The 27,292-nt window shown below is 45.9% G+C and overlaps 2 protein-coding genes across 2 annotated transcripts; both read left to right on the top strand.

Moving 5' to 3' along the window:
* The first annotated feature begins 288 nt into the window (after positions 1–288).
* Positions 289–19,212, top strand: SLC25A43 (solute carrier family 25 member 43). Its single transcript, XM_056859572.1, has 5 exons — positions 289–595; positions 3,073–3,314; positions 4,253–4,425; positions 17,846–17,980; positions 19,006–19,212. Exons 1-5 carry the CDS (start codon positions 324–326, stop codon positions 19,180–19,182), a joined length of 999 nt encoding a protein of 332 aa, XP_056715550.1. The 5' UTR covers positions 289–323; the 3' UTR covers positions 19,183–19,212.
* A 3,277-nt stretch (positions 19,213–22,489) lies between these two features.
* SLC25A5 (solute carrier family 25 member 5) lies at positions 22,490–27,258 on the top strand. Its single transcript, XM_056859573.1, has 4 exons — positions 22,490–22,628; positions 24,832–25,318; positions 25,445–25,585; positions 26,879–27,258. Exons 1-4 carry the CDS (start codon positions 22,518–22,520, stop codon positions 27,034–27,036), a joined length of 897 nt encoding a protein of 298 aa, XP_056715551.1. The 5' UTR covers positions 22,490–22,517; the 3' UTR covers positions 27,037–27,258.
* The last annotated feature ends 34 nt before the right edge of the window (positions 27,259–27,292 follow it).

The following is a 27,292-nucleotide window of genomic DNA, read 5'->3' as shown; positions in this document are numbered from 1 at the left end:
ACAGTGGGCAACCAGGCGCCTCTGGGAAGCCCCCAAACAAGACGACTGCAGCCGCACCATCCAGGTCGTGCGAAGCGCTCCTCGCCAGCCGTTTTGCTCCTTGGAAGACGCCCCAAAAGGCGCGGCTTTGCCATGCCCCTCGCCGTCCCTCTCCGCCGCGGCTTGCTTGGGCGCGCGCGCCCCTCCCCTAGCACCGCCTCCGACGGCCGTGCGCGTCGCGCGCGTTGGGGCTGGGCGGCCGGCAGGCAGGCAGCGGCGCGCGCCTTGGGCTCTCGACGGTCAGCCCGCGGCTGGCATGCTGCAGCCGCGGCCGCCTGGGTGGCATGGCGACCTGGAAACGGGACAGCCGGCTGACGGCGCTGCAGAGGTTCGGCTGCGCCGGGGTGGCCGGGGCCGTGAGCCTGAGCGCCACGGCGCCGCTGGAGGTGCTCACCGTCCTGTCCCAGGTCGGGACGCGCCACTCTCGGGCGGGGCTCTGGCGGACGGGGCGCAGCCTGTGCCGGGCCGAAGGCATCGGGGCCCTTTGGAAGGGCAACCTCACTGCCTGCTGGCGTCTCTTTCCCTACACCGTCCTGCAACTCGCCTCCTACCGCAGGTAAGCGGAGGGCAGCGTGGGCACAACTGGTGGATGACGGCCAATGACATGGTACCCAGAGATGATGGCGGAGGAAGGGAGATGGCTTTGCGGGTCCAATCAGCTCATAACCGCTTATAGTTCGTTGTTTCATTGCGTGTGTTTTTCCATCCAAACGTCTTTGGTGCCTGTAACAATATATTTTTCATATTAATCTTTCAAATATTAGCCATTCAAGAGGTGGACAGAGAAGAGGGACATTCAAGCGATGCTCTTCTAATCCCCATTTTCTTTTACATTAAGGTTTAGGAAATACTAACAGTGTGTTAAGTATATATGCAGATTATTTTTTCTCATTCTTAAATTAAGGCTGATGAGCCATTTTTTAAAAAAAAATCAAAAGCAGTCCTATGGAACATAAACACAAACACATTGACCACTTCCACAAATGCATGTCCTCAGTTGGCAGATATATACATGGGAACGGAGAACAAAATTCTAAGCCGTGGGGTGAAAAGGCAGTGAAATGCCAGAGGTATCAACTGTGATAGTTCTGTACAAATGTATACTAGCTGTGCACCCCTCATATTAAAAAAAAAATGTCAAGGCACAGCCTTGGTCTTACTGAGAAAAATTCCAAATCAGAGTCTAAAAGGAGGAAAGTTTGAACATAGTGGTTTTGTACAAAGATGGAGTGGCTGGACAGTCCTTCCTTTTTCTTTTCCCCACACTCCACAACACACACCCTTATTCTTTAAGAACAAGCTGCATTTCATGCCAAAATATGGAAGTTGAAACTTTTAATCAGAGAGCTGGTTGAAGATTTCCTGTTGTGTGACCAGTGATGGGATCCAAATATAGCTTTCCAAGGGGAGGGGCAGTAATTGAAGTCCAATTTTATCTGACCTTGTTTATGTGGCTGGAGCATCAGGTTTCTGCATTGGATAGCCTTCTTACATAGGCAAGTTTCATTGAGGAGGAACAGCCTCCCTACTTTTGGATTTGTAGAATGAACTACCATTCATCAAAGCTGCAATGCCCATTAAAGGAAAGATCCCAAGGGTTTTTTAAAAAAAACTTTTTTAAAAAAAACATTTTCTGTCTGCATTGTTTATGTTGCTGGTTTAGCATCACTTTTGATGTAGTGGCAAAACTGGGATCCCTAGGAACATAAGGAGGAACTTCCTAATGGTAAGAGAGGTTGGCAACCGAACCAGTTTTCAGGCAGGGGGAGGGAGAGTTTCCCTTGCTGGAGGTTTTCAAGCAGTGGCCTGGCGGGCATCTATCATGAATGTTCTAGCTTTGGATTTCCTCTGTTGAGCAGGAGAGTTGGGCTAGAGGGCCTTGAAAGTTCCTTCCAATTCAAGGACTTTAACAATGCAATCCTCTGCAGAGTTACTCCAGTCAAAGCCCATTGAAAACAATAGAAGTAACTGGAGTCACACTGCATTAGATGACACTATATCCCAATGCCATGCAATGTAAGCCCCATTGACCTTGGTGGGACACTCCTAAGTAAATATGTTTGGGATAGTTTTGTTCAGTGCTGTGCATGCTTATTAAGATGCAAATTTAATGGGATTCCACCTGATTTGCATTTGGGTAAAAAATGCATTGGATTTTACTGTAAGGCCTCTGCAGTCTTACCTGATGATGTGCTCTGTATGCTTTCTTGAGAGTATGCTCTAGTTAATGCAGAGGAACTTTCTTCCAAGTAAACATACATAGCATCAAGCATGTTTTTCATGTTTGTGAAGAATGGTTTTTTAATGCAGTTGCTCTTGAGATGTTATAGTACCTTTATGCAAAGGGCATTTAGGAAGCAGAGAGAACATTAGGCTCCCAAGCCAGAGTTTGCTAACACTGTATCTGTTGGGTTTTAATAGAGATCATTGGTGGTTATCTCACCATGGAAAGTATACTGAGGGTCAGTCTGTGATAGAAATGCTACTGTTTATTTATTTGTTTGTGTCATTTATAGTCTGCCTTTTTCACTGGGACTCAAGGCAGATTACACAGAGTAAGTCAATACAGTCAACAGGATGGGATGTCCAATAAACAGCGCAGTAGGATTTGGATTGCAGAAATCTGGAACTGCTCTGAAATAAAGCATAAGTATTAACTTGACAAATCATACAATGCAAAATTTTGCATAGTAGGATCCTACTTACAGTAACAGACAGTATGAACCATGCACAGTATAGACCACAGTCCCTAAGCCCTTACCCCAAGCATCTTGCTGAGTTGTTTTGTTACAGTACAGCCCTCCTACCTGTGTAAGAAAGGCCTCTTGAATAATTTGGTTCTGCATAGTTTGCAGAATGCCAGGAGAGTGGGAATCTCCCTGACTTCATCTGGCAGGCCATTCCATAAGGTGGGGGCCACAACAGAGTATGGGCAGTGGTTGATTTTGGAGAGGATGCAGAGTATGTTCTTCTCTGATTGTATTTCCGATTCCCATCTAATGGGCGTAACTCTCCCCTTGTGTCTTGGACTAGGTTTGTCATGCTGTTTGTGGATGACGTGGGCCACATCTCCCAGTGGAGCTCGATTGTGGCAGGTGGCCTGGCTGGAATGGTGGCAGCTGTTGCAACTTATCCAACTGAGGTCATAAAAACACGGCTCATTGTGCAGGACCGATTGAAGCCTTCCTACAAAGGAATTCTTCATGCTCTGTACCTGATTTACCATCAGGAGGGAGTTGTTGCACTTTATCGTGGAGTTTCTCTGTCTGTATTAGGTATCATTGACTAATTTTTTTTTCATACAGTATGAGAGCTGATATAGTAATAACCAGAGAGGGAAATCGATAAGGTTTTTCCATAAGGCAGCTGTAAAAATTCACTTATATCAGATTGCTATTTGTAAAATGAATGTCTAGTTTAAGGCTACCTAATAAACTTGTGGCTGAGATGAGACTTGAACCTCTTAGATCACGTAGCCATTATTCTATACCTAGTCATGTTACATACCCCATGCTGAACATACAAAGGATCGGCAACGCTTAGTTTTGTGCAACCTCTGTTTTCCAGAGAATATTCCTTTGAGTATCAAATGCTGGGAATTAACAAGAGGGGACAGCTATTCCAATTTTCAATTCAAAACCTTTATTGGCATAGCAAGTCATTCAGGACATTCCATGGTTAATCAGATAATAAAAATCAATAGACATAGATAAAATGGATAAATGGAGTATGCCGAAATAAAATGAATTTGGGATACATATAAAACAGGTATCTAAAATAGACAAATGGTGATATCAGCTATTGTATTTTTGATGTGATCTTAATCATTGAGGCGTACTTTAAAAACTGTTTCTGTAATTTCTGGATCGTAACCATTAATTAGGAATCTAAAAAGGGAATAAGGAGAAGAGTTCCTGTTTACAATTAACGGCATTAAAAGTTTGGTGCGTAATTCGACTAACATTTCATACTTCAATAAAATATGATGAATGGAATCTATCTAATTCATGCCGCAACAGTAAATTCTCCTTTCCAAGGGGGTATGGACAGCTATTCCCATCATGCTTTGCTTTCAAACTTATCTAAAGTATCTGATTGGCCATGGTTAGCAGACTACGTTAGAAGGCCTGCTGATCTGGTCCCAGCATAGTACGTTCTTATGACCTATATGACCTACCAAACTTACAACTCTCTTTTGCTTGATTTTTGACAGGAGCGATTCCATTTTCCGTTGGCTCCTTCCTTGTTTACACTCATCTGGATAAAATCTGGGGTGAGCCCAGCCTCCGTTTCACTCCATTACAAAACTTCATCAACGGTTGCTTGGCAGCTGGCGTTGCACAGACTCTTTCTTTCCCCTTTGAAACTGTCAAGAGAAAAATGCAGGTACGCAACTTAGGGCTGCCCTCACACATGCCTTTCAGAGAGTAGGTGGCCGGCGTGTGGCACAGGCTTTGTGGCACCACAGTAGTGCTAAAAGTGCCATCCTAAGCAAGAAGTTACATCCTTCTAAGCCCATTGGCCTCAGTGGACTTAACAGGGTGTAACTCTGCTTACAAGGGGCCTTTAAGAGAAAGACTTGCTCTCAGTTCCTCTTCTGCCATATTGGGATGATCATCGTGATGGCCTACCTTACGGAGCAGTTTGTGAGAACTAATATATCTGTTCAGTTTGAACACTGATAAGTCTACCCAAATGCTTATTACTATTAGGAGTTTGGAGGGCCCACCAATCAAGTTATGGCACAGAGTCAGGCCTGTGCTCTTACCTGATGCTTCTGTGCTCCACTGTTGCCTATCTAGTCAATAGACAAAAGGCAAAAACATATTGGGGATGGGGGTGGAATGGGGGTCTGCATACGTTCAGTGATGTATACAAGAGTGGACTGTCTCGTTTTTGGACTTGATCTGTGACTCCCTTACCAAATAGGGTGCCTGCCACAGTTTTAGAATGATTGCCTTTATTTATTCAGCTTCAGGTTGATTCCTACACGAAATGACCTTTTGCATTCACCTTCAAAGTACTAAGTCAAGCCAGACTTTGACATTTAATAATGCACTTGCTAATAATATAGCAGAAACTTAAAAAAAAAACCTCTAACATTCTGTTGTTAATTTGACTCCTGTCGTTCTGTCATATCACATGTTGCAGTTCGATTTGCAAAACGGCAAATCCTTCCAGCGTTCCATCACATGCGAGCCAGACCCATAACAGAACTCAGAAGGAGGCTATGCAGATAAAGAGGAGGAGCTATGCAGATAGGATCAAGGTTGATGCTTGAGGGCTGGGGTAACCAAGGAAAGGTCACCCCATTGCCCCCACCCTTGTTGATGTCCCCAAGCGTACTCTTAGCAGTCTCCTATGTTGGCATTCCCACTTATGAGAAAAAAATAAGCCACCAACTTTGAGGACATTGTCATGGTGAAGGAAAGGCCTGCTTCTAAGGCACTGGATGGCCCAGCCCTCACTGAGAGACCCCTGTAGGAGGTTCAACACATCCTACACACTTCTAGAACACCTTGCTTTATACAAGTCTTTCAAGTCTGCCTACGTATATCATAATGATGGGCATTTTGCAAGCAATATAACGAAAGTGTGGTTTCATCATCGCCTGAGTTGCTTTCATAACTGCTGTTTCATATTGCTGTGCAATAGGCTGGTAGATGGGAGATTTCCAGATCCCAGCAGGGCAGCTGTGTTAGTCGGTTGCAGTAAAAATAAAAAAGTAATCATGGCAACTTTGAAGACTAAAAAGGTTGTGTGTTTTTTAAATTCCAGCTGAAGCTCTCATAGACCTGAGCTGACTTCATCAGATGCCATGCAGACTGGCTCCCTGAATTTTATGGCCCCTTGATCCAGTTGTTTATTTCTCCCCCAGACCTCCTATATAAAAGTTCCGCCTAATGTGGAGCCATTGTATTGTATCTGGTGAAGTAGGCTCTAGTCCATAAAAGCTTGTGGTGGAACAAAATTTTGTTAGTCTTTAAGGTGTCACTAGACTTCTGTTTAAAGGTATGTATGGGAGGGCCCGCTTGGTATATTTGAGGACATCTGGTTGGAACAACACAGATACCCAAGCCCCTGGATACCAAGATGACATGGGGGAAAGGTAGTATTTGTAAAGGAGAATTGATGGGAAGAATGGTGCTAAAACTCCCCCACCCTCACTGTTTACACCCACCCTGAACTACTTCTTTCCCTTCCCACCTATCCCTGAACAGGAAAATCCAAGTTAGCAAAAAGGCCTGGCATATGGCTTATTGGGAGAGAGTTAAGCACAGGTCCCCTGCGATCGTACCACCCCCACATTAGTGTTCTAAGACACTCACAGTTTTCAGAGGCCAATATTTGCTTTCTAATATGTATTTTTGCCATTCACTGCAGAGGTGATACTCAGCCACTGGACTGTGTCATTTTGACTGCAATCCTTGGGGGGAGGTGCTGAATCCCCATAGGAGTCGGTGTGAACCCGTGCCGGTGTAGGTCCCACTTTATCACTGGATAAAGTGGCAAAAATGCTGGCGCAAGGGCAAACATGCCGGCGGCGGTAGCGCCAGAGCTTCGCTGACCCCCACCGCCAGCACAGTTAGTCCAAGAACTAAATCCCAGAAGAGGAAGGCCACGCTGGCGTGGGGGAGGCATTCCTGGGGGTGGAGCTGCCTTTGGGCAGGTTCCTAACCCCCTTTGCCCCGGGAATGCCCCCTTGAGTGGGTGGGGGCCTCGCTGTTTTCAATGGGGAATTTCCTCCTCATTTTCCTATAAAGACCCTATTTTTTCTCTGTGGTGGCTGGGATGCCTCAGAGGAGGCAGTGCGGTTCCCCCACTCATGGCCACCATGGATCTAGTCCACCCTTTTAGGAATAGGTTGCCCTGTCTACTAAATATGTTTCAGCTAGGGATCTCTCTAAGACTTTTGAGAAACATTCCAGTCTTTTCTCCCCCATGCCCCTAGAGATCTCCGTAAAAAAAAATGGCAAGGCTTACATTTGAGAGACGGCTCAGCCCTGCAATGTGTAAAGCAAAATATACCTTTTAAAAGCCAGCTTTTAATTCTTTCAAACCATTCTGTTTGAAAATTATTATTGCAGTTATGGCTGCACCAAACATCTTTTTTAAAAGCCTTTATTTACCTGTGAGGCTGTTTAATGTTAAATACACTTGCTTTCTCTATTAAAAAAAACCTAAGAAAATTTGAGCTTTACAGAATCCTCTTTGCTGTTCACCCTAATTGTATCCCTTTGTTTTCCTTTCTTCCCTTTGCTCCTGATTGGCATGTTAGAGAATTAAAGGTACAGTATGCATGTTTTGGCATGGAACCTACGGATGAGAATAAAGAGTGGAGATGGGGTTATTTTTGCTACCGTGTTACCAGACTTGAAAAGAAATGCACGCAATTACTGGATTTAAAAAAACAAAAAAAAACCACCTTTTCTATTTCTATCAAGTGTTCATAATAGAAGTTTCAAAAGCAAAAGCTTGTAACCTTATAAACCTGCTGTGTCAGACCATTGGTCCCTTTAGCTTGGTATTGTCTACCCTGATTGATAGTGGCTCTCCATGGTCTCAAGCAGAGAAGGATCTTTCCCTGCATGTTACCTAAGCTCATTGAACTCTGAGATGGGAAATTTCAGCAGGAAGGAACATCTGGCGTACGAGAGTGTTTCATTCACCCTTGAGCTGCTTAACAGCTTGTAAGGAGGATCAACCCGCTGGACTGTTGCCTCAGCCAGGGACCAGGGCACCAAAGCCTGTTCAAAGGCCCGGGTGCCATTCCGCATGGGAGAATGAGCCACATCTGAGTTTCCACCTGGCATAATAAGCAACATCCTCTAGTGGCGGCTGCTCAGCATCGCTGGTTTGCCCCTCTGTTCACTTATTTGCTTCCTTCATTTACACTTTACCTTTCTCACTGAGACTCAAGGCAGATTAAACAGGAACAATGCCATAAGAATACAAACAGGCAATGCAATAAAACAGGATTTGAACAATACACTAAAACAATATAAAGCTGACAGTAAGGCAAGACGAGAAGATGGGCAGCAGTGCAGTAAAACAGTGTATTATGTACAACAAAGATCGTCATAAAGCTGGATTACCAAATTAAAGAATAATGCAATGAAAACAGTATCACATATGCTGTGAACATGGGCAAGCTGGAAGCGGCATGTAAGAACCAGTGCCAGAAACATGAAAAGCCAAATGTTCAGCTGAAAATGCTTTTAAAAAAGCAGGTAGAGACTCAGATGTGGCCCTCCAGCCAAAATTTGTCCACCCCTGGAGATGCTAGAAAATAAACCTGCTGCTTTCTACATGCAAAGCCTGTGCTCTACCACTGAGCCTTCCTGCAGACAAAACTCAAATGAAGAATTAAACTTAAAAAAATTGGAGAGCTGAGTAAATAATAAATTACCAAATTAGTAAGAAACATTTGATAGTGGTCAAGTGGCGCCATGGCCCAAGAGGCTTATTTGTTCCAGGAAAAGATACCAAATAGCATAAAGAGGTCTCTGGAGTCCTCATTCCTTTCACCGTTCCTCTAGCCAGTATTGTATAGTGGTTAGAGCAGGCTTGTCCAAACTGCGGGCCTGGACCGCTATGAATGTGACCCGACACAAAATCGTAAACATACTTAAAACATTATGAATCAGCTATCATTGGTGTATTTTATGTGTGGCCCAAGACAATTCTTCTTCCAATGTGGCCCAAGGAAGCCAAAAGATTTGACACCCCTGGGTTAGAGTGTCAGACCAGGATCTGGGAGCTCTGGCTTTGAATCTCCGCTCTGCCATAAAAGCTTACTAGGTGACCTTGGTCCACTCACCCACTCTCAGTCTAACATACCTCACCAGATTGTTGTGAGGATAAAATGGATGAGAATGCTGTAAGCTGCTTTGAGTCCCCATTGGGGAGAGAGGTAGGGCATAAATGATGCAATTAAGTGAATAAATAACCCATTTTCATCTGGTGCATCAGTTTACCCATAACTAATAGTGCAATCCTAAGCAGAGGTTTATTTTTCTAAGTCCATTGACTTCAGTGGATTTAGAAGGGAGTAACGCTCTTTGGGATTGCACTGTAAATGACTCTTCAGCATCTCCTTCCAGGTCTTCCATGATAGTTTTAATAGGCTGTTGAGAAAACTACATGTGGGAAACAGATTACTTTTCTTTGGCACATGACCCATATCCACAAGCAAGGCTCGTACCTTTCTTAACAAATGTGAAATGCCTAGAATTTTTTTGTAGAGCTTGTGAGTGTACAATTATGAGGGGATTTGTGTTTTTTTTTGTAGCAGTCTACTACAACTATGTAAATAAGTCTCACGAAGGTTACTAACTTGCAAACATGACTGTATCTTCACATATAACTATGTTAACAATTTGTGGCGAACCAGTAGCTGGAAAGGTGTGTGACTACCATTTTACAAAAGCTACATTGTCTGTTCATCTGGAGCCAATTCTTTACTCGCCAGTGGCAACTAGACCAGTGCAGTCTCAGAGGCCTGTGGGGCCCATTCTCATCTCACCTGCTGCCGTGCTGCTCCCCGTCGCTTCGTATCACCTTGCCAGCAGCCAGGCCCCCGCTCCAAGATAGGTTTTTGCCCGGGGATTATTAGGAAAGGGATTGGAAATAAAAGGCCGATATTGTAACGCCCCTGTATAGATCTGTGGTCCTGCCTCATTTGGAATATGTGTGCAGTTAGGGTTGCCATGTGCCAAAAAAAAAAAGGATATAACAGAACTGGGGGGAAAGTATAGAAGAGGGCAACCGAGGTGACTAGGGGGTTGGAACACCTTTCCTGTGAGGAAATTCTGAAGAGTCTGGGAGTTTGCAGGTTTAAAAATAAAAGATGAGTGAGGTGAAATATGATAGGTGCAGAAAATGGATAGGCCTTTTTTGTTCCTCTCTCATAATACCAGATCTTGGGGACACCAATGATGTTTCTTTATTCGACAAGAATGGTTGACTTTAAAAAGAGGTTAGATAGATTCATGGACTAGAAGTGTACCAGTGGCTACCAACAAATCTTCAAATACCAGAGCTAGGAAGCCACATCAGGAGAAGGCTTGGCCTCTGTGACCTGCTGTCGGCTCTCCAGAGTAACTGGCTGGCCACTATGTGAAACAGGATGCTAGATTAGGTGGGAAACTGGTCTGATCCAGCAGGGCTCTTCTTATTCAGCCTGGTGTTGTTTGGTAGCTGTGTTGTTTGGTAGCCCTGCCCTCTAGGTGTGTGACATCTTCAGGTACCTCTCCTTTTACCAAATTCCCATTCCTATTTGTTGTGTCTCTTTCTAATCCCCATGAAGATGTGGAATACAGTTTTAAATAATCTTTATTTTTATATTGTAATGAATTGTACATTGTTTATAATCGCAGCTCAGAACATTACAGAATACATGTGTGTTTTGCAATTAGTGTGCCAGCAATACCTTTCGAATCATGTATATCCTGCTGCTTTTCTATGGGGATCTCTGGACTGCACCTCTTCAGGGTTCAGGCGGTGGCTTTGTTTTTTATGTTCCTTCATACTTAAAACTCTATGCAATAGAAAAGGAGCACATGTTTCTCTCTGCTCCCTGCACCACTGCTTGCTTGCTGTGTTGGTTTTCTGATCAAAGGGAGTTTACCTGTAGTCTGAAATGTTGAAGTCCCATTTCACAGCCTCAGGTCTTTGTCACCATCTTACTCTCTTGCATATATGTGTGGCATCTGAAGGTCAATAACAATGGAGCAGAACTAACTTCCCTCAGGTGGGAGTTTTCCTTGACTTTGGTGTCAATGCTTAGAAGGCCGTGTAACATCTACCCATTCTGTGTACATTCAACAGTGTCTGTCCCCTTTACATTACTGCAGGGTGGGGAGGGGACATGTCTAGTTTGACTGGGAAATTTTATGTGTGTGTTTTTGTCTAGGCCTAGAAAGCAAGGCATTTCTGGGAGCTTATTCTCCCCCCGCCCCCAAGATCTTCCATGTCTTTATTACTGGAAGTGGCAGGTAAACAGAAGCCATGAGCTAGCAATAGATTTTCCTCCAGCTTCATGCAGTGTCTTAGTATATATGTATGTGTGGACGTCATTGGGTAAACAACGCAAGCCTATGACCCTGGTCATGTTAGTAACTGTTTACACCAATGTAGCTTTGGTGTAGGCAGTTGCTGTCTTGACAGTAGACAGTGTAATGTGCAGATACAATAATCCAGTCTCAGTATTCTGGGGGAAGACAGGGACATTTCCCACCTACTTTTTGTTCCCTCCTTCCCCTACAGCTCATTATACAATAGTAACCATGTAGGTATAAATTAATTGGTTTTAAGGAGGTACTTCTGGTTCTTCTAAAAGTTCCTCCCTATGTCCATTGGAGCCCTGTGCGTGCATGCCAAGAGACAAAGCTGTAAGAAACTCAGCAGGGCTTGCTTTGGTGTAAACTGCCTAGGAGCAGTCCCTTAATGGTTTTCCTGTTAATTTCTTTGCGGCTGCCCCCTACCCAGAGTATTGTTATTTTTTTAAGACTAGATGAGTGAAGCAGTGGGAGTGGAGAAAGTACAATGTGACCTGGGACTGACTGTGATCAATTAATTATAAATACCATTGCCATCGGACCAGCCCCCAGCAAATTATTAGGAGAGACAGCCAGGGATGGGGTCTGTAGAAAACCGCTTGGCTTTGGCTCCTAGCTCTGTGCCCTGAGACCCAACCCTTTCCACTGCATAGCCTGAGGAGAGAGCTTGAACCTGACACTTCGGCTCAAACCCCGAGATCCAGGAGCCCCCAGACCTTGATCTCATCCAGCCAAACAATTTTTATCTACCGTCCGCTTGTGGCGTTATGGCTAAACAAGCCGTGACTCAGCTCTTCGTCTTCTGTCCACAGGGAGTCCCGTTGAGTAAGCCCACCCCTTTGGATAATCCGATGCTGATACTAAAGCTTTTCTCTAGAGATGCAATGGTGTCAGTTTCCCAAGACCCTTAGTCCTTTGGAGAAGAGTAGTAGTGAATTTCAGAAGAAATAAAATTCCCATTTGCTTCCTGGGAGCTTTGGCCGAGGGCTGTGGGATTTACATTTTTGTTTCTTTTGACCTAAGAGTACTTAGTTATTCACAATTGTCCCTCTGTCAACCTAGCCCTAAAAGGATTCTGTGTTCTTATTTTAGATTTCAGATTAAGTGAAATGAACTCCTTGAGTACTGCCGTGTAACTTCTTTTTCTAATCCCTCATTAGCAAAATGGGCAGTCCTAGTCTTTCTAGCTAAAAAATCTAGTCTCTAAGAATTTTTATTCTAGATGGACTAACAAAACACATGAATTTGTGAAGCTGCCTTATACTGTCAGACTATTGGCTCATCAAGGCCAATACTGTCCGCTCTTACTGGCAGCAGCTCTCCAAGGTCTTTCTGTCTCATTTACTATCTTATCCTTTTAAATGGAGATGCTGGAGATTGAACCAGGGACCTTCTGCATATAAAGCAGATACTCTGCTACTGAGCCATGGTCCTTCCCTTGATTATTAATTGAAATATTTAAGTGCTGCTTTTTGGAACAAAAGTGCCCAGCCAAGCAGCTTACAAGTGCTAGAAACACCCTATACTTAATTCAAAATACACAAATGCCAAAAATCAGGAGAGACCATCTGCCAAACTTCTGTGTATGCGGAGCACATAGCAGGAATAATTCTGTTAAGTCAGGGGGCTTAGAAGGATATGACTGTGCTTAGGTTTGCATTGTTTTGGCTTTAAAGGTCAGAACCGAACTGGTGCAGAAATAAATTGGTCACCACTGAAGATGGAGTGTAACTGCAACTGATTTCAGACACTAACCCAGTGGCTGCATTTTGGATCAATTGATGTTTCCAATAACTTCAAAGGCTGTCCCACCTAGAACGTCACTGAATACTTCTAGCCTGAAAGGGCTCACTAAAAAGTCATACTTTGGCAGCCTTTGAAAGAGGGCGGGTTTGGTGCCAAGTTGCAGGAGAGAAACAATACAGGAGACAAATGTGGAATTTAGTCATAGCGCAGCATGAATCAACTGAACATCCCTAAAATGTCATGCTTGCTGCAAGCAAAAATGTACATCTCATTGGAGTGGGGTGTTCTGTTTTGTTTTCCCAGTGGAGATGCACACCTCAACTGTGAAAGAGCCCTAAATATTAACATGTGGCATCGCTAGAACAATGCCACAACATTTCAGTGCAAATGCACTGGCTTAAAAAGAGGCACCTTTAATTGCTCAGGAGAAAGTCCAGTCAGAGTTCAGAAGATTTTCATCACATCTCTTTTAGTGGAACAATTAAAGATGTGCTCAAAAAACCGCCCAGTAAAATTGATGGCAGTTTCAGCATGCGTCGCTGCTGGATTTGGGGCCACCGGGACTGCAGGATGACTGGAGACACTGGAGGTCAGGTGGAAGGATGCTGTGTTGGTGTAGCAGAAAACTTGTGGCCAAACTACACGTGACATTGGCATTCTCTACCACTGGAACTCTAGATGTCTCATTTCATTTGATAGACTTATATCCTGCTTTTTTGACAGTCATTTCCCAAAGCAGCTTACATCGATAAAGAAAGAGGCCCAGTTTTCAGGCTTGCAGTATAAAAAGATCAGCACCCAAGGGAAGGGTCTGAGAAGCAGCTGGGGAGACAATATGGATCAGGGCCACAATGTTTAGGAAAGGGGTTTCAACCTCCCCTTGCTATTTCTCGTATCCAAATAGCCTCCTCCAGGCTGCTTTAAACCCCAGCAGAGGGGGGAAAAGTCAGGCATAATATGGATACTTGTCTTTTTCCATACTAGCAGTACCAGGGAAGAATTTTTCAACCAGGAAACTGGCATGGAGGGAAGGGTTAACCCCGTCTTCCTATTCTCAGATGTTGCTATCCTGCTTCATATCTCTTCCTCCCTCGCTTTTTACAGCCATTCATGGCATTGCAATATCGCATTTAACAAGGAGAGAATGAAGGGCCATACCAATTGAAGAAAAGAGACGAACCCTTAACTCTCCTTAGGATCACTGGTCTGCTTTTTGGAGCTTTGAGTGCTGTTCCATGTTCCTAATCTTTAAGGCCCTTGACAGGCTACTAGCTTCAGTGCTATCCTGTGCAGAATTACTTAGTCTAAGCTGACTGAGTTTGGATCAGAGTAATTCTGCTTAGGGTGCATTGCAAGTAACGGAAGCTGCCCAGTGCAATCCTGAGAAGGGTTACTTGGAAGTAAATCCCACTCAGTTTAATGATACGTACTTTGAAGTATGCATGCAGAGGACTGAAACTTTAGTTGATTAATTGATGAGCGGGTACTGTTAATCCACTAAAGGAAATTTAATCAATGGGGCTATGTAGAGGGTCCATGCCTTTATTTTATTTTTAAAAGCAAGCTTGGGGCTGGTAGGTCATTGTAAAAAAAGAGCAAAAGGAGAAAATGCTAACAATGAGGGACAGCTTTTGCTTACGTACTTTGTAACATCCTGAAACTTCTTTCAGTAGCTCAGTAAGGCTTGCGCTGAAATTATAGAGACTGGAAAAGGTATTGAATTTCAGTGGAATCCACAAATTGCTTAAAAGGCAAATGATTAATTGGCTAAAAGTCAGGACACAAAATATGATCTACCGTATATACTCGCGTATAAGCCGAGTTTTTCAGCCCCAAAAATGGGCTGAAAAAGCCGGCCTCGGCTTATACGCGAGTCAATACGGGGGAGGGAGGGAGGAGGGAGGAGGGAGGGGGGAAACTTGCCGCCGCCGGGCCCGTGCCGCTTCCTGCCGCCGGGTGCGGCCTGGGGCAGCCTTCCTGCAGCTGCAGGATGGCTGCCCCGCCCCCCCGGCCCCCGCCGCCATTTTTCCCGGGCGGGAGGGGCCTTGGGCAGCCATCCTGCGGCTGCAGGAAGGCTGCCCTGGCCCTTCCCCCCCCCCGCCATTTTTTTCAGGTGGGAGGGGCCTTGGACAGCCATCCTGCGGCTGCAGGAGGCTGCCCTGGCCCTTCCCCCCCCCGCCATTTTTCCCGGGCGGGAGGGGCCTTGGGCAGCCTCCTGCAGCTGCAGGAAGGCTGCTCCGGGTCCCCCTGGGCTTCGCCGCCGCTTCCTCCCGCCGGGAGCGGCCTGGGCAGACTCCTGCAGCCGCAGGAAGGCTGCCCAGGCCCCCCCGGGCCGCGCCGCCGCTGGACCCTCGCCGCTGGAGAGCCCTGTCAGGTAAGCCTGCGGGGGGGGGAGGGGTTATAAGCCGACCCTCGGCTTATACGCGGGTGCCTAATTTTTCCCCATTTTTGGGGAGAAATTAGGCACCTCGGCTTATACGCGGGTCGGCTTATACATGGGTATATACGGTAAGCAGGGAACGTGGTATAACTACCCTAGCTTGTCTGGGACTGTTCCCTGCCTAGATGGGAAGCCTCATGTAGGAACCCTACACAAACTACCATCAGTTCCATGAGGGAAGAAAGATGGGATAAAATGTAATAATAAATATATATATTTTAAAAATCCTTCATTGGCTGAGAGTTCAGCTTAAGTACATCAGTTTAGCTGGTTGTAGTCTGTTAGCATTTGCTCTCTCGGTGTTCTGTCAGCAAAGAAACTGGATATACCAAGAGCTTGAAATATTGCAGCAAAAGAATCTCACACATATCATCACAGGGCAAGTGTATGGCCAAGAGGATCACATCAGGCTTATCACCTCTCAGAAGCTATTTGAAGACTGATTTACGTAGAGCATGGGTAACAGGGAATGCCCGTATCCATGTGCTTGTTCCATGTGTGCCCGGTTGCATTTAAATGTACCGACTGCACATACTGGCCCCTTTCGCATGATCAGTGGCCTGGGAGGCTCTATGGTGGTATGCTAATTGTACACAACTGTGCCAGTGAGAGTGCAATCCTAAACAGAGTTACTCCAATGGCTTAAACTGGAATAATTCTGTTCAGGATTATGCTGTAAATGTAATCATGGGCACCTTTTCAGTCATTTTGGAAAGTTATTTCAAGTGATTAACAATGCAGTCCTGAGCAGAGTCACACCCTTATAAAGTCCATTGACTTCAGTGAGCTTAAAAGGATCTAACTCTGCTTAGGTATGAACTGTGGCAGTGATTAAATGGTAGTGGTGAAAAGTATCCCCAAGTCACAACCGATTTATGATGACTCCATAGGGTTTTCGAGGCAAGAAATGTTCAGGGGTGGTTGCCATTGTTTGCCTCTGTGTAGCAACCCTTCTTCCTTGCTGGTCTCGCATCCAAGTACTAACCAGGGGCGACTCTAGTTAGCAGGCAAGATCTGACAAGTTCGGGCCAGCCTGGTCCATGGGGTGAGGTTGTAAATGTGAACATTTACATATGAGGTGCCACCTGTAAGAAATTTGCATGGCTAAAGTTTTCCATGGAGCCCATTCCCTTGTATAAATCAGGCCTTAGGCTGCATCTGCAATAAAATTAAGTGAGAAAAAGCTGGTAGAAGTATACCACTCTAAAATACAGGTAGGAAGAATGCTCCTCTATAATAAATAATCCTTGTGGGAATCCTCTCCTGAATAATCTCATGTTGGAATAAAGCAAGAGAAAGGATAGAAGGAATCTCTGTAAGGAGAACAGACTGGAAAATCCCTTTTTGAAGCTCCAACTGACTGGATAACACAACAACAAAAAAACGTTTCCTCAGAGTCAGGAAACTTCAAAAGACCTTAAGATGGAGTAGGAGGGATATGTGGGAGAAGATGGCACTTTAGACATACCATGATCAGAAAGGTTAGGGTTTATATTTATTTTTTAGCATTTTAAGCACGGTGGGTTAGTGTTAATAACATACAATTAAAAATCCATAAAAACGAACAAAGATATATAATTAAAAATTAGGTGGCAAGTGTCAAAAGTCCTTCTGAATAATTCTGCCTTGTACAACTTGGCACAATTTATATATGGTAATAACCAGCACCTTTAATTGAGTTCAGAAGCAAATAAAAAGCCAGTGCAGGAGTGCCAGGATTTAGGTGAACACACATGAACCTGCCTTATACTGAATTGGTCCAACAAAGTCAGTATTGTCTACTCAGACCGGCAGCAGCTCTCCAGGGTCTCAGGTAGAGGTCTTTCACATCACCTACTTGCCTAGTCTCTTTAACTGGAGATACCAGGGATAGAACCTGGGACCTTCTGCATGCCTTGCAGATGCTCTACAAACTGAGCCACAGGTGATATTTTCTTTACCATATAGGAGGCATTTTGCACTAGCTACAGCTTCCAGACTGTCTTCAAGTACAGCCCCATCCAGCAATTGCAATGATGAGTGTAACAGAAAGTATCTGATTCCTCTGATTCAGCTTAGCTGTGATGGCCAGCGTGCTTGTATTGTTTAGTGTAACAGATTTTAATTGCAAACCACTCTGAGAACCAATCTGGCTGAAGAATCAGGGTAGAAATATTTTAAATAAACTGGCAACCCGTGTACTGCACTTGCCACAGGATCTTATGTAGCATTTCAGTACCACTTTGGTTAGGCAACTGTGCTTTTGGGGCCAAAAACTGTACACCGAACCAACCAGTAGCTTCCCTGTCGATTCATGGGAGCAAGTTGCTGGGAAGCTTTGTGCACCAGGCTGGAATGGAGAGATGCTTCACTTAGTGAGTTGTCTAGAATGGTGTGCATCTCTCAGGGCTGTTGCATCTAGCTCGGGCTGCGCTGCTTTACCAACAACTCAGTCATCCAAATTCGGAAATTGACAAGATGCTCTAGCTGGTGTCCAAGGTGCGATGAAAACAGACTCTCTTTATTTTGAATGGAATTGATTCTGTTGTTTAAAAACTTTTCTGTGTTCTCTTTGGAGCAGGCCCAGAGTCCTTGCCTTCCCCACCATGGAGGTGTAGATGTCCATTTTGCTGGCTTGATCGACTGTTTTAAGCAGACGGTAAAGACTAAGGGAGTGCTTGCCCTTTGGAATGGGCTCACTGCTAACTTGCTCAGGGTACGTAATCCTGCAATTTCACTTAATTGACACTTGAAGACCGATCCACGACACTCATGATTGGACTACTGTCCCCCCCTTTGTTAGGTTTAAGTGGAAATGAGTGGCTTAAATCATTCACTTTGGCCATTTATGCATGGCTGCTTCCTCCCTGTCGCCCTCCTGACTACTTTGGGGCTTTGCCTTGATTACGCCTGCATTTTCTACCCGCCAGAGGTCACCTCGCTCTTCTCTCCTGCATTTTGCCCACGTTTTCTGGATTTGTGTTTAGCCAGCATCCAGAAAACCCGGGCAAAACATGCGGAAACATGCGGGGAGAGCGAGGCAACCTCTGACATGCATAATGAAGGCAAAGCCCCAATATAGTCGGCAGGGTGACCGCAAGGAAACAGCCATGCATAAATGGCCTATATGAGGCCATTTTTCTGCAAAACCCATGTGTGCACCTAATTTTTCCTTTGGGTGGCTAAAATTCAACCCTAAGCTGAAGAGGACCAAATCAACCCAGCGAATTCATCTTGGTGGACTTCCTTAATAGTTCTTGGCGTTTCCTTCTCATTGAAATTTCAATGCATTTTCATATTACTTAAATGTTAAAAGATATTGGTGGAAGTGTAAAGCAACATGTGGGTTTGTTAAGTGCTGTCAAGTCACTTCCAACACGGCAATCCTATGGATTAATCACCTCCAAATTCCATGTCATGTTGGGTCTTCCTCTTTTCCTGCTGCCTAGAAGACAACGTACAATATAACAAAAAAGCTATCCCTCATCGTTAGAAGAAAAGTCTATCTACATATTTTAATTACATTTTAGAGTAATGTACTAGAACCAAGGCAGCTTGAACAGGTAATTACAGTGTGCCCTTAACATACAGCCTCACAGATGAAAATGTGACCGTCATGATTAATAGCTGATTTGATGCACGTATGAAAAGCTGCAGCCTTTGTTTTCACAGACCTTGAAGCTTGGAGAATAAGACAATAATATCAATAATTTTGGGGGGTGTTTTTTGTTTTTAAAACAGGTTGTCCCTTATTTTGGGGTTATGTTGAGCACTTTTGAGTTCTGCAAACGGGTCTGCCTCTATCAAAATGGTTACATTGATTCGCCTTTGAGCTACAAGCTAACACCAGGCGTGGACCAGAGTTTACAACCCCGAGAGCTGCAAGAATTAAAACTTCTTGGAAGAAAAAATGTTTAAGTCCAGAAAAGCATTCTCTGGAGCTTTGGATGTCGCAGAGTGGACTTTGCGGTTTATTACCAGTCTTCAGTGGGGAGTAGAAATGAAGACATTGGCTTAAAACATCTTGCTGCTCAACAGCCTCAAATCACGGCCTGCCGGGAGCTGGGCTCACTCCCCCTGTTTACAGTCCCAGGTAGAAAGCTAAAATGGAGGGCTATGAAGCCCATCATGGGCTACCATATGTGGATGTTGGTTTGCATTCAGCTGAGTAAGACATAGACTATGCAGATGATTCTAAAAGCAGATAGTGTGTGCCTGTTGTCATAGAATATAAACAGTGCATCAGTCTTATCTGAAGAAAAGGCCAGGACTAAACACTTTTTCTGGAAACACTGGAAATCGAGAATTGTCTTGAAATATAAAACTTGTTTAAAAATAAAAGGATAATAAAAAACACAAAACATTGAAAATGTGCTTGAAACTTCCTATCTCAGAAAGCATAGTGTCCACAATAAAAAACAGCTTTAAAAGTGTTGATTTTAAAGGCTGAATAACGTTTTTTTTAAAGGTTCAGGAAGCCAGTCAGATTGTGGTAGTTGGAAAATTTGCAGGTGGATTCTGCCCTTAGATCTGAAGCATATGGTAGGGTGCCCCCAAGAAGAGTGCAAAGGTAGGGTCCCATAATGGAATACTTAACAAATTAAAACTCACCACACCTGGAAACCTAGCACAGGGAGAAGGCTCCTCCCTGAGAAGCTAGTTTTCCACAGATGGGGAGTTTATCAAGTGAGGAGAGAAGTTAATTATGCAATTTCATACCTTGTGATGTTTTTGAATGTGTGGATTGGCTCTTCCAGGATAATTTTTTGGCAGATTATGCTGTAGCTTTAAACGCATTGCAGAAAACTTGCTGCTGCAGCTGTCTGGATTTTAAACTTAGGAGGACTTGCAGAATGAGAGACAGTGCATTTTCAATGACAATTCCAAAATGTATAGTAAAATAATTCCATCTCCTCCTGGTTCATGGAATATTTCTGCACATGTATCCGTGATTCAGCATGGAGAAAAAAATGTAACTCTTTGTATACTTCAGTCATTCTAGTTGTGAGTATGCATAATGCTGTCAACAGTTGCACTTCCAGTCTTTTTTGCATTTTATTTTGTCCTAGTGCATTTGATATTAAACCTTTTCCAGATAGCAAATTATGTAGTAATTAAATTTACACCATTTCTCATGGTGTGTCTCACTAACAGAAGAACCCTGCTGGATTTGTCCATACATCATTCTCTTTTCTCAGTGGCCAGCCAGATGTGATAAAGATGCCCACTAAACAGGACATGAAAGCACTTTTGAATTTTGGCATTTCATGTAAGGATATGAAAAGTTACCTGTGTTGCAATGAAAAAGGTACAGGCGCCCTTCCTTCTTTTGCATCTGACATGGAATCATAGAGTTGGAAGGGGCCATACATGCCCTCTAGTCCAACCCACTGCTCAATGCAGAATCAGTCTAAAGAATCCATGACAAGTGTTTGTCCAGCTGCTGCTTGACAACTGCCAGTGTGTGTGTGTGGGGAGCTCACCACCTCCCTAGGCAGCTGATTCCACTGGTGAACTACTTACTGTAAAAAAAAAAAACAAATCCTATCCAGCCAGTACCTTTCCCACGCCTAATTTAACCTATTATTGCGAGTCCTACTCTGCTGTCAACAGGAACAGCTCCCTGTCCTCTAAGTTACAGCCCTTCAAATACTTAAAGAGAGCAATCATGTCCCCCCTCAACCTCCTCTCCAGAGTAAACATTCCCAAGTCCCTCAGCCTTTCCTCCTAAGGCTTGGTCTATAGGCCCTGGTCATCCTCGTCATCATCCACTCCATTTTGTCCACATCCTTTTTGAAGTGAGGCCTCCAGAACTTCACACAGTACTCCAGGAGTGGCCTGACCAATGTGGGACTATGACATCTTGCGATTTGGATGTTATGCCTCAGTTGATACACCCCAAGACCACATTAACCTTTTTTGCTGCTGCAACACCGTAATTGCTCATATTTAGCTTACAGTCCACCTGTACCCCAAGATCTTGTTCACACACACACACACATTGCTACCCAGCAGTGTATCCCCCATCCAGTATGCATGCTTCTCATTTTTGTTACCTAGATGTAGAACTTGACACTTACCCACCCAAGTGGGGAGAAGGAACCATCCTCTTACTCTCATGAACTCTTCCAGTAGAGGGTTGGGCCTTGTGCACCAAGATTATAAGCACACACACAAATTCAGTGGCACATAATGCGTTTAATGGGGTTTGTAACAGGTAAGTGTCCATAGGTTCTATGCACCATCTATTAAAACTGTTTTGGAATAAAAAACAGCAGAGCCACCCCTTACTATGAGGCATGAGGAGCTAGCAAATTTTGAACATTGTTCTAGGGCTGCAGAGAGGGGGATGGCCAGGTCTGCCCTGCGTGGCCCAACCCACGAGGAAGCATAAGCCTTGTGGAAATGCAAGAGCACAATTGTGAGTGCTCATTCATTTTAATGAGGATTGGAAAGGAGATTTCCTAGCTGGATTGCACCATGCACATTTAACGGGACTGCCAGCGGGGTTTTCTCGTTCATGCACCAAGAAACAGGCATGGTGAGTTCGACAGAGCAGAACTAAGATTTTGATCAGAAAAAAAGAAAAGTTCCAAAATAGTTTTTTTTGGGGGGGGGGGGAGTCGCTGATTCCATATTGCTGCTATCAGCGTGAGAGTACATTTAAGGACACCGATGTTCCTTTCGGGGGGGGGGTTGCCTTAGGAACACCCTGTTTATGTAATTGAGCGCCACCCAGGTGAAACTCACACCACATCCGTGTCAGACAAGTCCAGCCTTCTCCCTTCGCTCCCTCCCCAAGGTTACGGCCACCTTCCTCAGCCCTTTCTCGCCTCCGGGCGCGCCCGAGTCAACCATCCATCCGCCGCAAACCTTTGCAACGGAGGACCGGGGCTGCCCTGCATTAAAACGGGCCTCCTCGCCTGCCCAAAAGCACAAGCCCAGATGCTAGGGATTACAAAGGCTACGCAATCTCTCTCCCCCCCCCCATTATTTCCCCCGCAGTTCTCTCTGCGGTCCCTCCCTTCCACCAAGAGCCAATCAGCTCAATGGGAAGTGGCCGTGCGTCGATGCCCACGCTCCCTTCCCTCCCTCCGTCCTCACGTTCAAGCCTCCGCGGCCGTATAAAAGCCGGCCATTTCCTTCGCTCGGTCTCAGTGAGCCGGCAGTCTCCGACCCGCGCCGTCCTCCTCCCGCCTGCCCGCACCGGCGCGAAGCGATTCCTGTGCGCGCTCCCGTCTCTCCCCAGCACCATGACCGACGCGGCCATCTCTTTCCTGAAGGATTTCCTGGCGGGCGGCGTGGCAGCCGCCATCTCCAAGACGGCGGTGGCCCCCATCGAGAGGATCAAGCTGCTGCTGCAGGTGAGGGGAGGCGGGGAGGGGACTGGACGGGAGGGCGCCGCGGGGCCGGCGCTGCGGTTTGGAGAGGCGCTTCGACGGTGGGTGGGTGGGTGCGCGTTAGAGGCGAAGATGCTGGGGAGACGAGCCTCGCTTGGGCGCCGCCTGGGGGTCCGGGGCCAGGGCCAGGGGGAGCAGCGGCCAGGGGCCGGCGGGAGGCCCGGGGGCCCCGTCGGTTCGGCCAGCGCGGCGGGGCTCCGCCGGCGTCCCGTGCGCCCAGGTCGCCGCGCGTCTGGCTCTGGCTCCGGGCCTTTGTCTGCGGCGCGGAGACGCGGCCTCGTGGCGCATCCCGCCGCCGGGGAGGAGCCGGGGAGGCTCGCGCGCCGCCGCCAAGGTCGCCCCAAGGAGAAGGAGGCCCGCACATCGCCTCCCCCCCCCCAAAAAAGCCCCTGTCTCGGACAAGGAGGCGCGGAGCTGGTTCCCCTTTCTTCCCCCCCCCCCTCCCCGTTCCGGCCGGCGTGCCTTTCTGCCCAAGGAGACGGTCTCCTTGACGGTCGGGCTCTCCGGGACGGGAAGGGTGGCGAGGCCTTTGGCGCGCCCTGGCTTGGCCTGGGGCTGCTGATGGCCCTCGGCCGGCCTTGGCGGGGCCCCGAAGCCCGCGCTGCGCCCGGGACCCCAACCTGCCGCTGAAAATGCCGGCCGGGGCGGCAGCCACGCGCTCGCGCTCGCCCGGCTGCCGGAGAGGACCAGTTCCGCTTATGCAAATCCCGGCCGGGCCCTGGATTAGCCATGGGGGAGGGGGGGAGGGAGAGGAGGGAGGCGGGCGGGGCGGCGCGGCCTTTCCCGCAGAGCAGGGCCTGCATGGGCGGCCTGCCACTCTGGCACCGGCTGCCGCCTCCTGGAGGCATCTCCTTGACGGCTGGAGGCGGCCGCCATCTCCCCATCCCACCTCCCGAGCGAAAAGGGCTCTCTAGAAAGCCGAAGCCGTCGAGATTTCTTCCCAGCGTGGAGGCATTTAGTGCGTCATGAGAACATCCTCCTCTCTCTCGGTGCCACCTTTTAAATTCCCGTTCCTGGAGAGGCGCCTCTGCGAGCTCCTTTGGAAAACCGGCGGCCAAAAAGGAAGCGATGGCCAGTGCCCTTGAAGGGTGAAAGGGATCTGAAGAAACCGAGCTTCCCTTTGAGGCTACTGGCTTGAGCCGGCCTTTCTTGGGCGCACGTGATTTGCCCACGCCCAGAGTGGAACAGCGGTTCACGCTCTGCGGTGAATGGAACTACAAAGTGTATTTCAGCTCCCATCTGACCACTGAGGTCTCTCAAGGTCACATATTCCTCTGAAGGTGCTGATGACCTCTGGTCAGTGACGGGCGGCATCTGGGTCGAAGCCGGTCACGTGAGGATTACGTGTAAGAGGCCCCCCCCGCTGCTGCCAATCCAGGAGCAAGAGGCGGGCGTGGTGGATGTGTCAAGGACACTTGTTAGTCTGTTTGGGGATGGGCCTTCTTAGCCTGTTGCTTTTTGGAGTTACTGACCAAGGAGGTCCCTGGCCCTTGACTTTCTATGGAGAACCCTACTTGACCTGAAGACACCTTGAAAAGGTGGCTGGTTAGTGGGGTCACCTTGGTATGCAGCTGTTACTGGGATGGCATGTGCTTAGGTGAAGGACTTCACCTTTAAATGACTTGTCTGATAGTCACTATTGTCACCAGGGAATCCTCCTTAGTCATAATCTGAGCTTTGATCCTAGTTTTCTCTTCCCCGAGAGCCGTTTTTTAATGGGGAGTTGACTTCCAGTTCAGAGTAGCCATCTTGATTTTCATGCTTCAAGGGCATTTACTCGGACTTTGCATTTAAGCGTAGATATGTCATCTGCAGGTAGGCAGGAAGTACAGAGCATTTAAGGTCACTTTTCTGTGCAGCAGGGCCAAGAAGGAAAAAACTGAAACTTGAGCCAGGATTTCTCAATTTAGGCAATTCTGCAGCACGCATGCCAGCAGCTCTCTAACTGTCATGACTCTGATTGGACAGCCAAGTCTGGCTTCAAGGCCTTGTATTGATTGGTACTTTTTATTGTTGGTGTATATATTGCTCCCTCAAATGCTGTTCCTTTATTCTGTCAACTTTAGTGCAAAGTTTGCATAATTTGAGCATCTAGTCTACATTTCAGGGTGGGGGGGAAGAACACCATATGTTGTCAGACTGAATGTTACCTCTTATATCTTAATAGGTACAACATGCAAGCAAGCAGATCACCGTCGAGAAGCAGTACAAGGGCATCATTGACTGTGTGGTCCGGATCCCCAAGGAGCAGGGCTTCCTGTCTTTCTGGCGTGGCAATTTGGCCAATGTGATCAGATACTTCCCCACACAGGCCCTCAACTTTGCTTTCAAAGACAAATACAAGCAGATCTTTCTGGGTAACGTCGACAAAAGAACCCAGTTTTGGCGTTATTTCGCTGGCAACTTGGCATCTGGAGGTGCTGCTGGTGCTACCTCTCTGTGCTTCGTCTACCCTCTGGACTTTGCCCGAACGCGCCTGGCAGCTGATGTGGGAAAAGCTGGAGCCGAGCGTGAATTCAAGGGGCTTGGAGACTGCCTGACCAAGATCTTCAAGTCTGACGGCCTTCGGGGGTTGTACCAGGGCTTCAATGTGTCTGTCCAGGGAATCATTATCTACAGAGCAGCTTATTTCGGCGTCTATGATACTGCAAAGGGTAAGTTTAGCTTTTGGGGATGCTTCTGATTGTCCTCAACTTCCCCAGCTGGAACTGGAAGGTCTAGGCTATATGGCATAGCTGTGACTGAGCTGCTTCTTTAGCTCTTAATTCTTTCATTTACAGGGATGCTTCCTGATCCAAAGAATACCCACATCTTGATCAGCTGGATGATTGCTCAGACGGTTACTGCTCTTGCTGGCCTGACCTCGTATCCCTTTGATACAGTCCGGCGGCGGATGATGATGCAGTCTGGCCGCAAAGGTGGTACGTATCTAACTAGCTGTTCCACTACCAGGGATGTTGGGGCTAGAAGATCAGCCAGTGGCACACAGACGTTTCATCCTTTATATATAGACAGAAGACTTAGAAAGGGAGATCTTGGCAGTAACTCTTCGGAATATGTCTACTTAAAGCTATTAAACTTAGTTGTTTGTATGCTGGGTACATATTACTTATGGGCATGTTGTGTCTCAGGTATATATACTAAATTGGACTAACTATTTGTCTGGCTTGGTCCCACCTGACATACACCTGGTAGAATCCATGTTGAAGTCTGCTAGTCTGCACTTAAGGAAAACCATTACTTAGGACTCAGATCGATCTATTCAAAGAACATGGAGCCAAATATCATTAATGATGCAATCCTAAACATTGTTAAACCATTGCACATGCACCAAAGTCAGTGGGCATGGAGTATAACTTGTTTAGGATTACAAGGTAAATCAAACACTGTTTCTTCAAAGCACAATCTACTTATAACCTAGGGTCCTCTGATCAGCCTGTGTAAGCAATCAAGGTAAGTATTTCCATGATTGCCTATAAGCAAGAAGTCCAATGAGACTTATTTGAGTGCAAACGTCTTAGAAATTGAGATTAAGTTGCTCCTTTGACCTATCATCCTTTAGCCTCTTTCCCAGAGCAATCTTTAGGCAAGTTTTTATTCTTTATTTCTGTGGGATTGGGGTGGTCTGGATGATCTTCATGAGCTTTCCAGTCATAACGCTGCAACTAGGACATCTGTTCAAACATTAATTTAATTGGCTTGTCTATTCCTTTTTACAATTCTTCCAGGTTAATCAAGGATTTGATTTTAACATATATTTATATTTAACAAATACCAAAGGAAAGCAGCTAACAAATTAAACAAAGATTAAAAATAATAATAATTGGCAAACTGCAAAAACAATCTTAAAATATTACTTAGACAGTTTGCCATCTTCAGTATGTTTAATATATAGACTTGCAACAACAGTCTATCATACTTCCTGTCATTCTTTCATTGAGCAAATCGAAACTCAGTAGGGGTGTCTGCCTATCTCAGTATGAGCCAAAACCTGTAACTGGAGCAATACGACACACTTTTAGGAATGGTTTTGGAGAAACTGGCTTATATGACTCTATTTTAGACACTTTGGTTATAGTCAGTGGTGAAATTCCTACTGTCCTCCTCTATTTGCATGGTAACCATTCAGAAGAGGCAAAAACGACATTAGGGTTGCTGTCAGGAACATCAAGATTTCTTAGCTCTGTGTGCATCACTTTCCTTTCCCCCCCCAGCTGACATCATGTATTCTGGTACGATCGACTGCTGGCGGAAGATTGCCCGTGAAGAGGGCTCAAAGGCCTTCTTCAAGGGGGCGTGGTCCAATGTTCTCAGAGGAATGGGGGGTGCTTTTGTCCTAGTCTTGTACGACGAAATCAAGAAATACACATAAGCTGTTCCTACTATGGATGACACCTGTTATGTAACATTCATGGACTTTGTCAAAACTATTTATCCGTCTCCCACCAAGGTTTCTACTGGTTGGTAAAGGGGCCACAGTTCTTTGCCTGACCTGTTAACAAGTCATTCCCCTGTCAAATGGGACTCAAACTTTATTTTTATTCAGCCACTCCTGTTTAAATAAGTTTGAGAGAAATAAAACACACAAAAAACATTGAACGATGTCTTGTTTGTATTTTGTCTTGGGT

Source organism: Euleptes europaea, chromosome 13, assembly GCF_029931775.1.
Source record: "Euleptes europaea isolate rEulEur1 chromosome 13, rEulEur1.hap1, whole genome shotgun sequence".
Classification (NCBI taxonomy): Eukaryota; Metazoa; Chordata; class Lepidosauria; order Squamata; family Sphaerodactylidae; genus Euleptes; species Euleptes europaea.
Note: the sequence above shows the minus strand (reverse complement) of the source record. Positions and strands in the feature narration are given on the sequence as shown.

Excerpts from the sequence above, each read along its gene's own strand:
- SLC25A43 (XM_056859572.1), top strand. The coding sequence starts at position 324 with ATGGCGACCTGGAAACGGGACAGCCGGCTGACGGCGCTGCAGAGGTTC. Across the intron at positions 3,315-4,252 it reads AGTTTCTCTGTCTGTATTAG|GAGCGATTCCATTTTCCGTT; the intron begins GTATCATTGACT and ends GATTTTTGACAG. Across the intron at positions 4,426-17,845 it reads CTGTCAAGAGAAAAATGCAG|GCCCAGAGTCCTTGCCTTCC; the intron begins GTACGCAACTTA and ends TCTTTGGAGCAG.
- SLC25A5 (XM_056859573.1), top strand. The coding sequence starts at position 22,518 with ATGACCGACGCGGCCATCTCTTTCCTGAAGGATTTCCTGGCGGGCGGC. Across the intron at positions 25,319-25,444 it reads CGTCTATGATACTGCAAAGG|GGATGCTTCCTGATCCAAAG; the intron begins GTAAGTTTAGCT and ends TTTCATTTACAG. Across the intron at positions 25,586-26,878 it reads GCAGTCTGGCCGCAAAGGTG|CTGACATCATGTATTCTGGT; the intron begins GTACGTATCTAA and ends TTCCCCCCCCAG.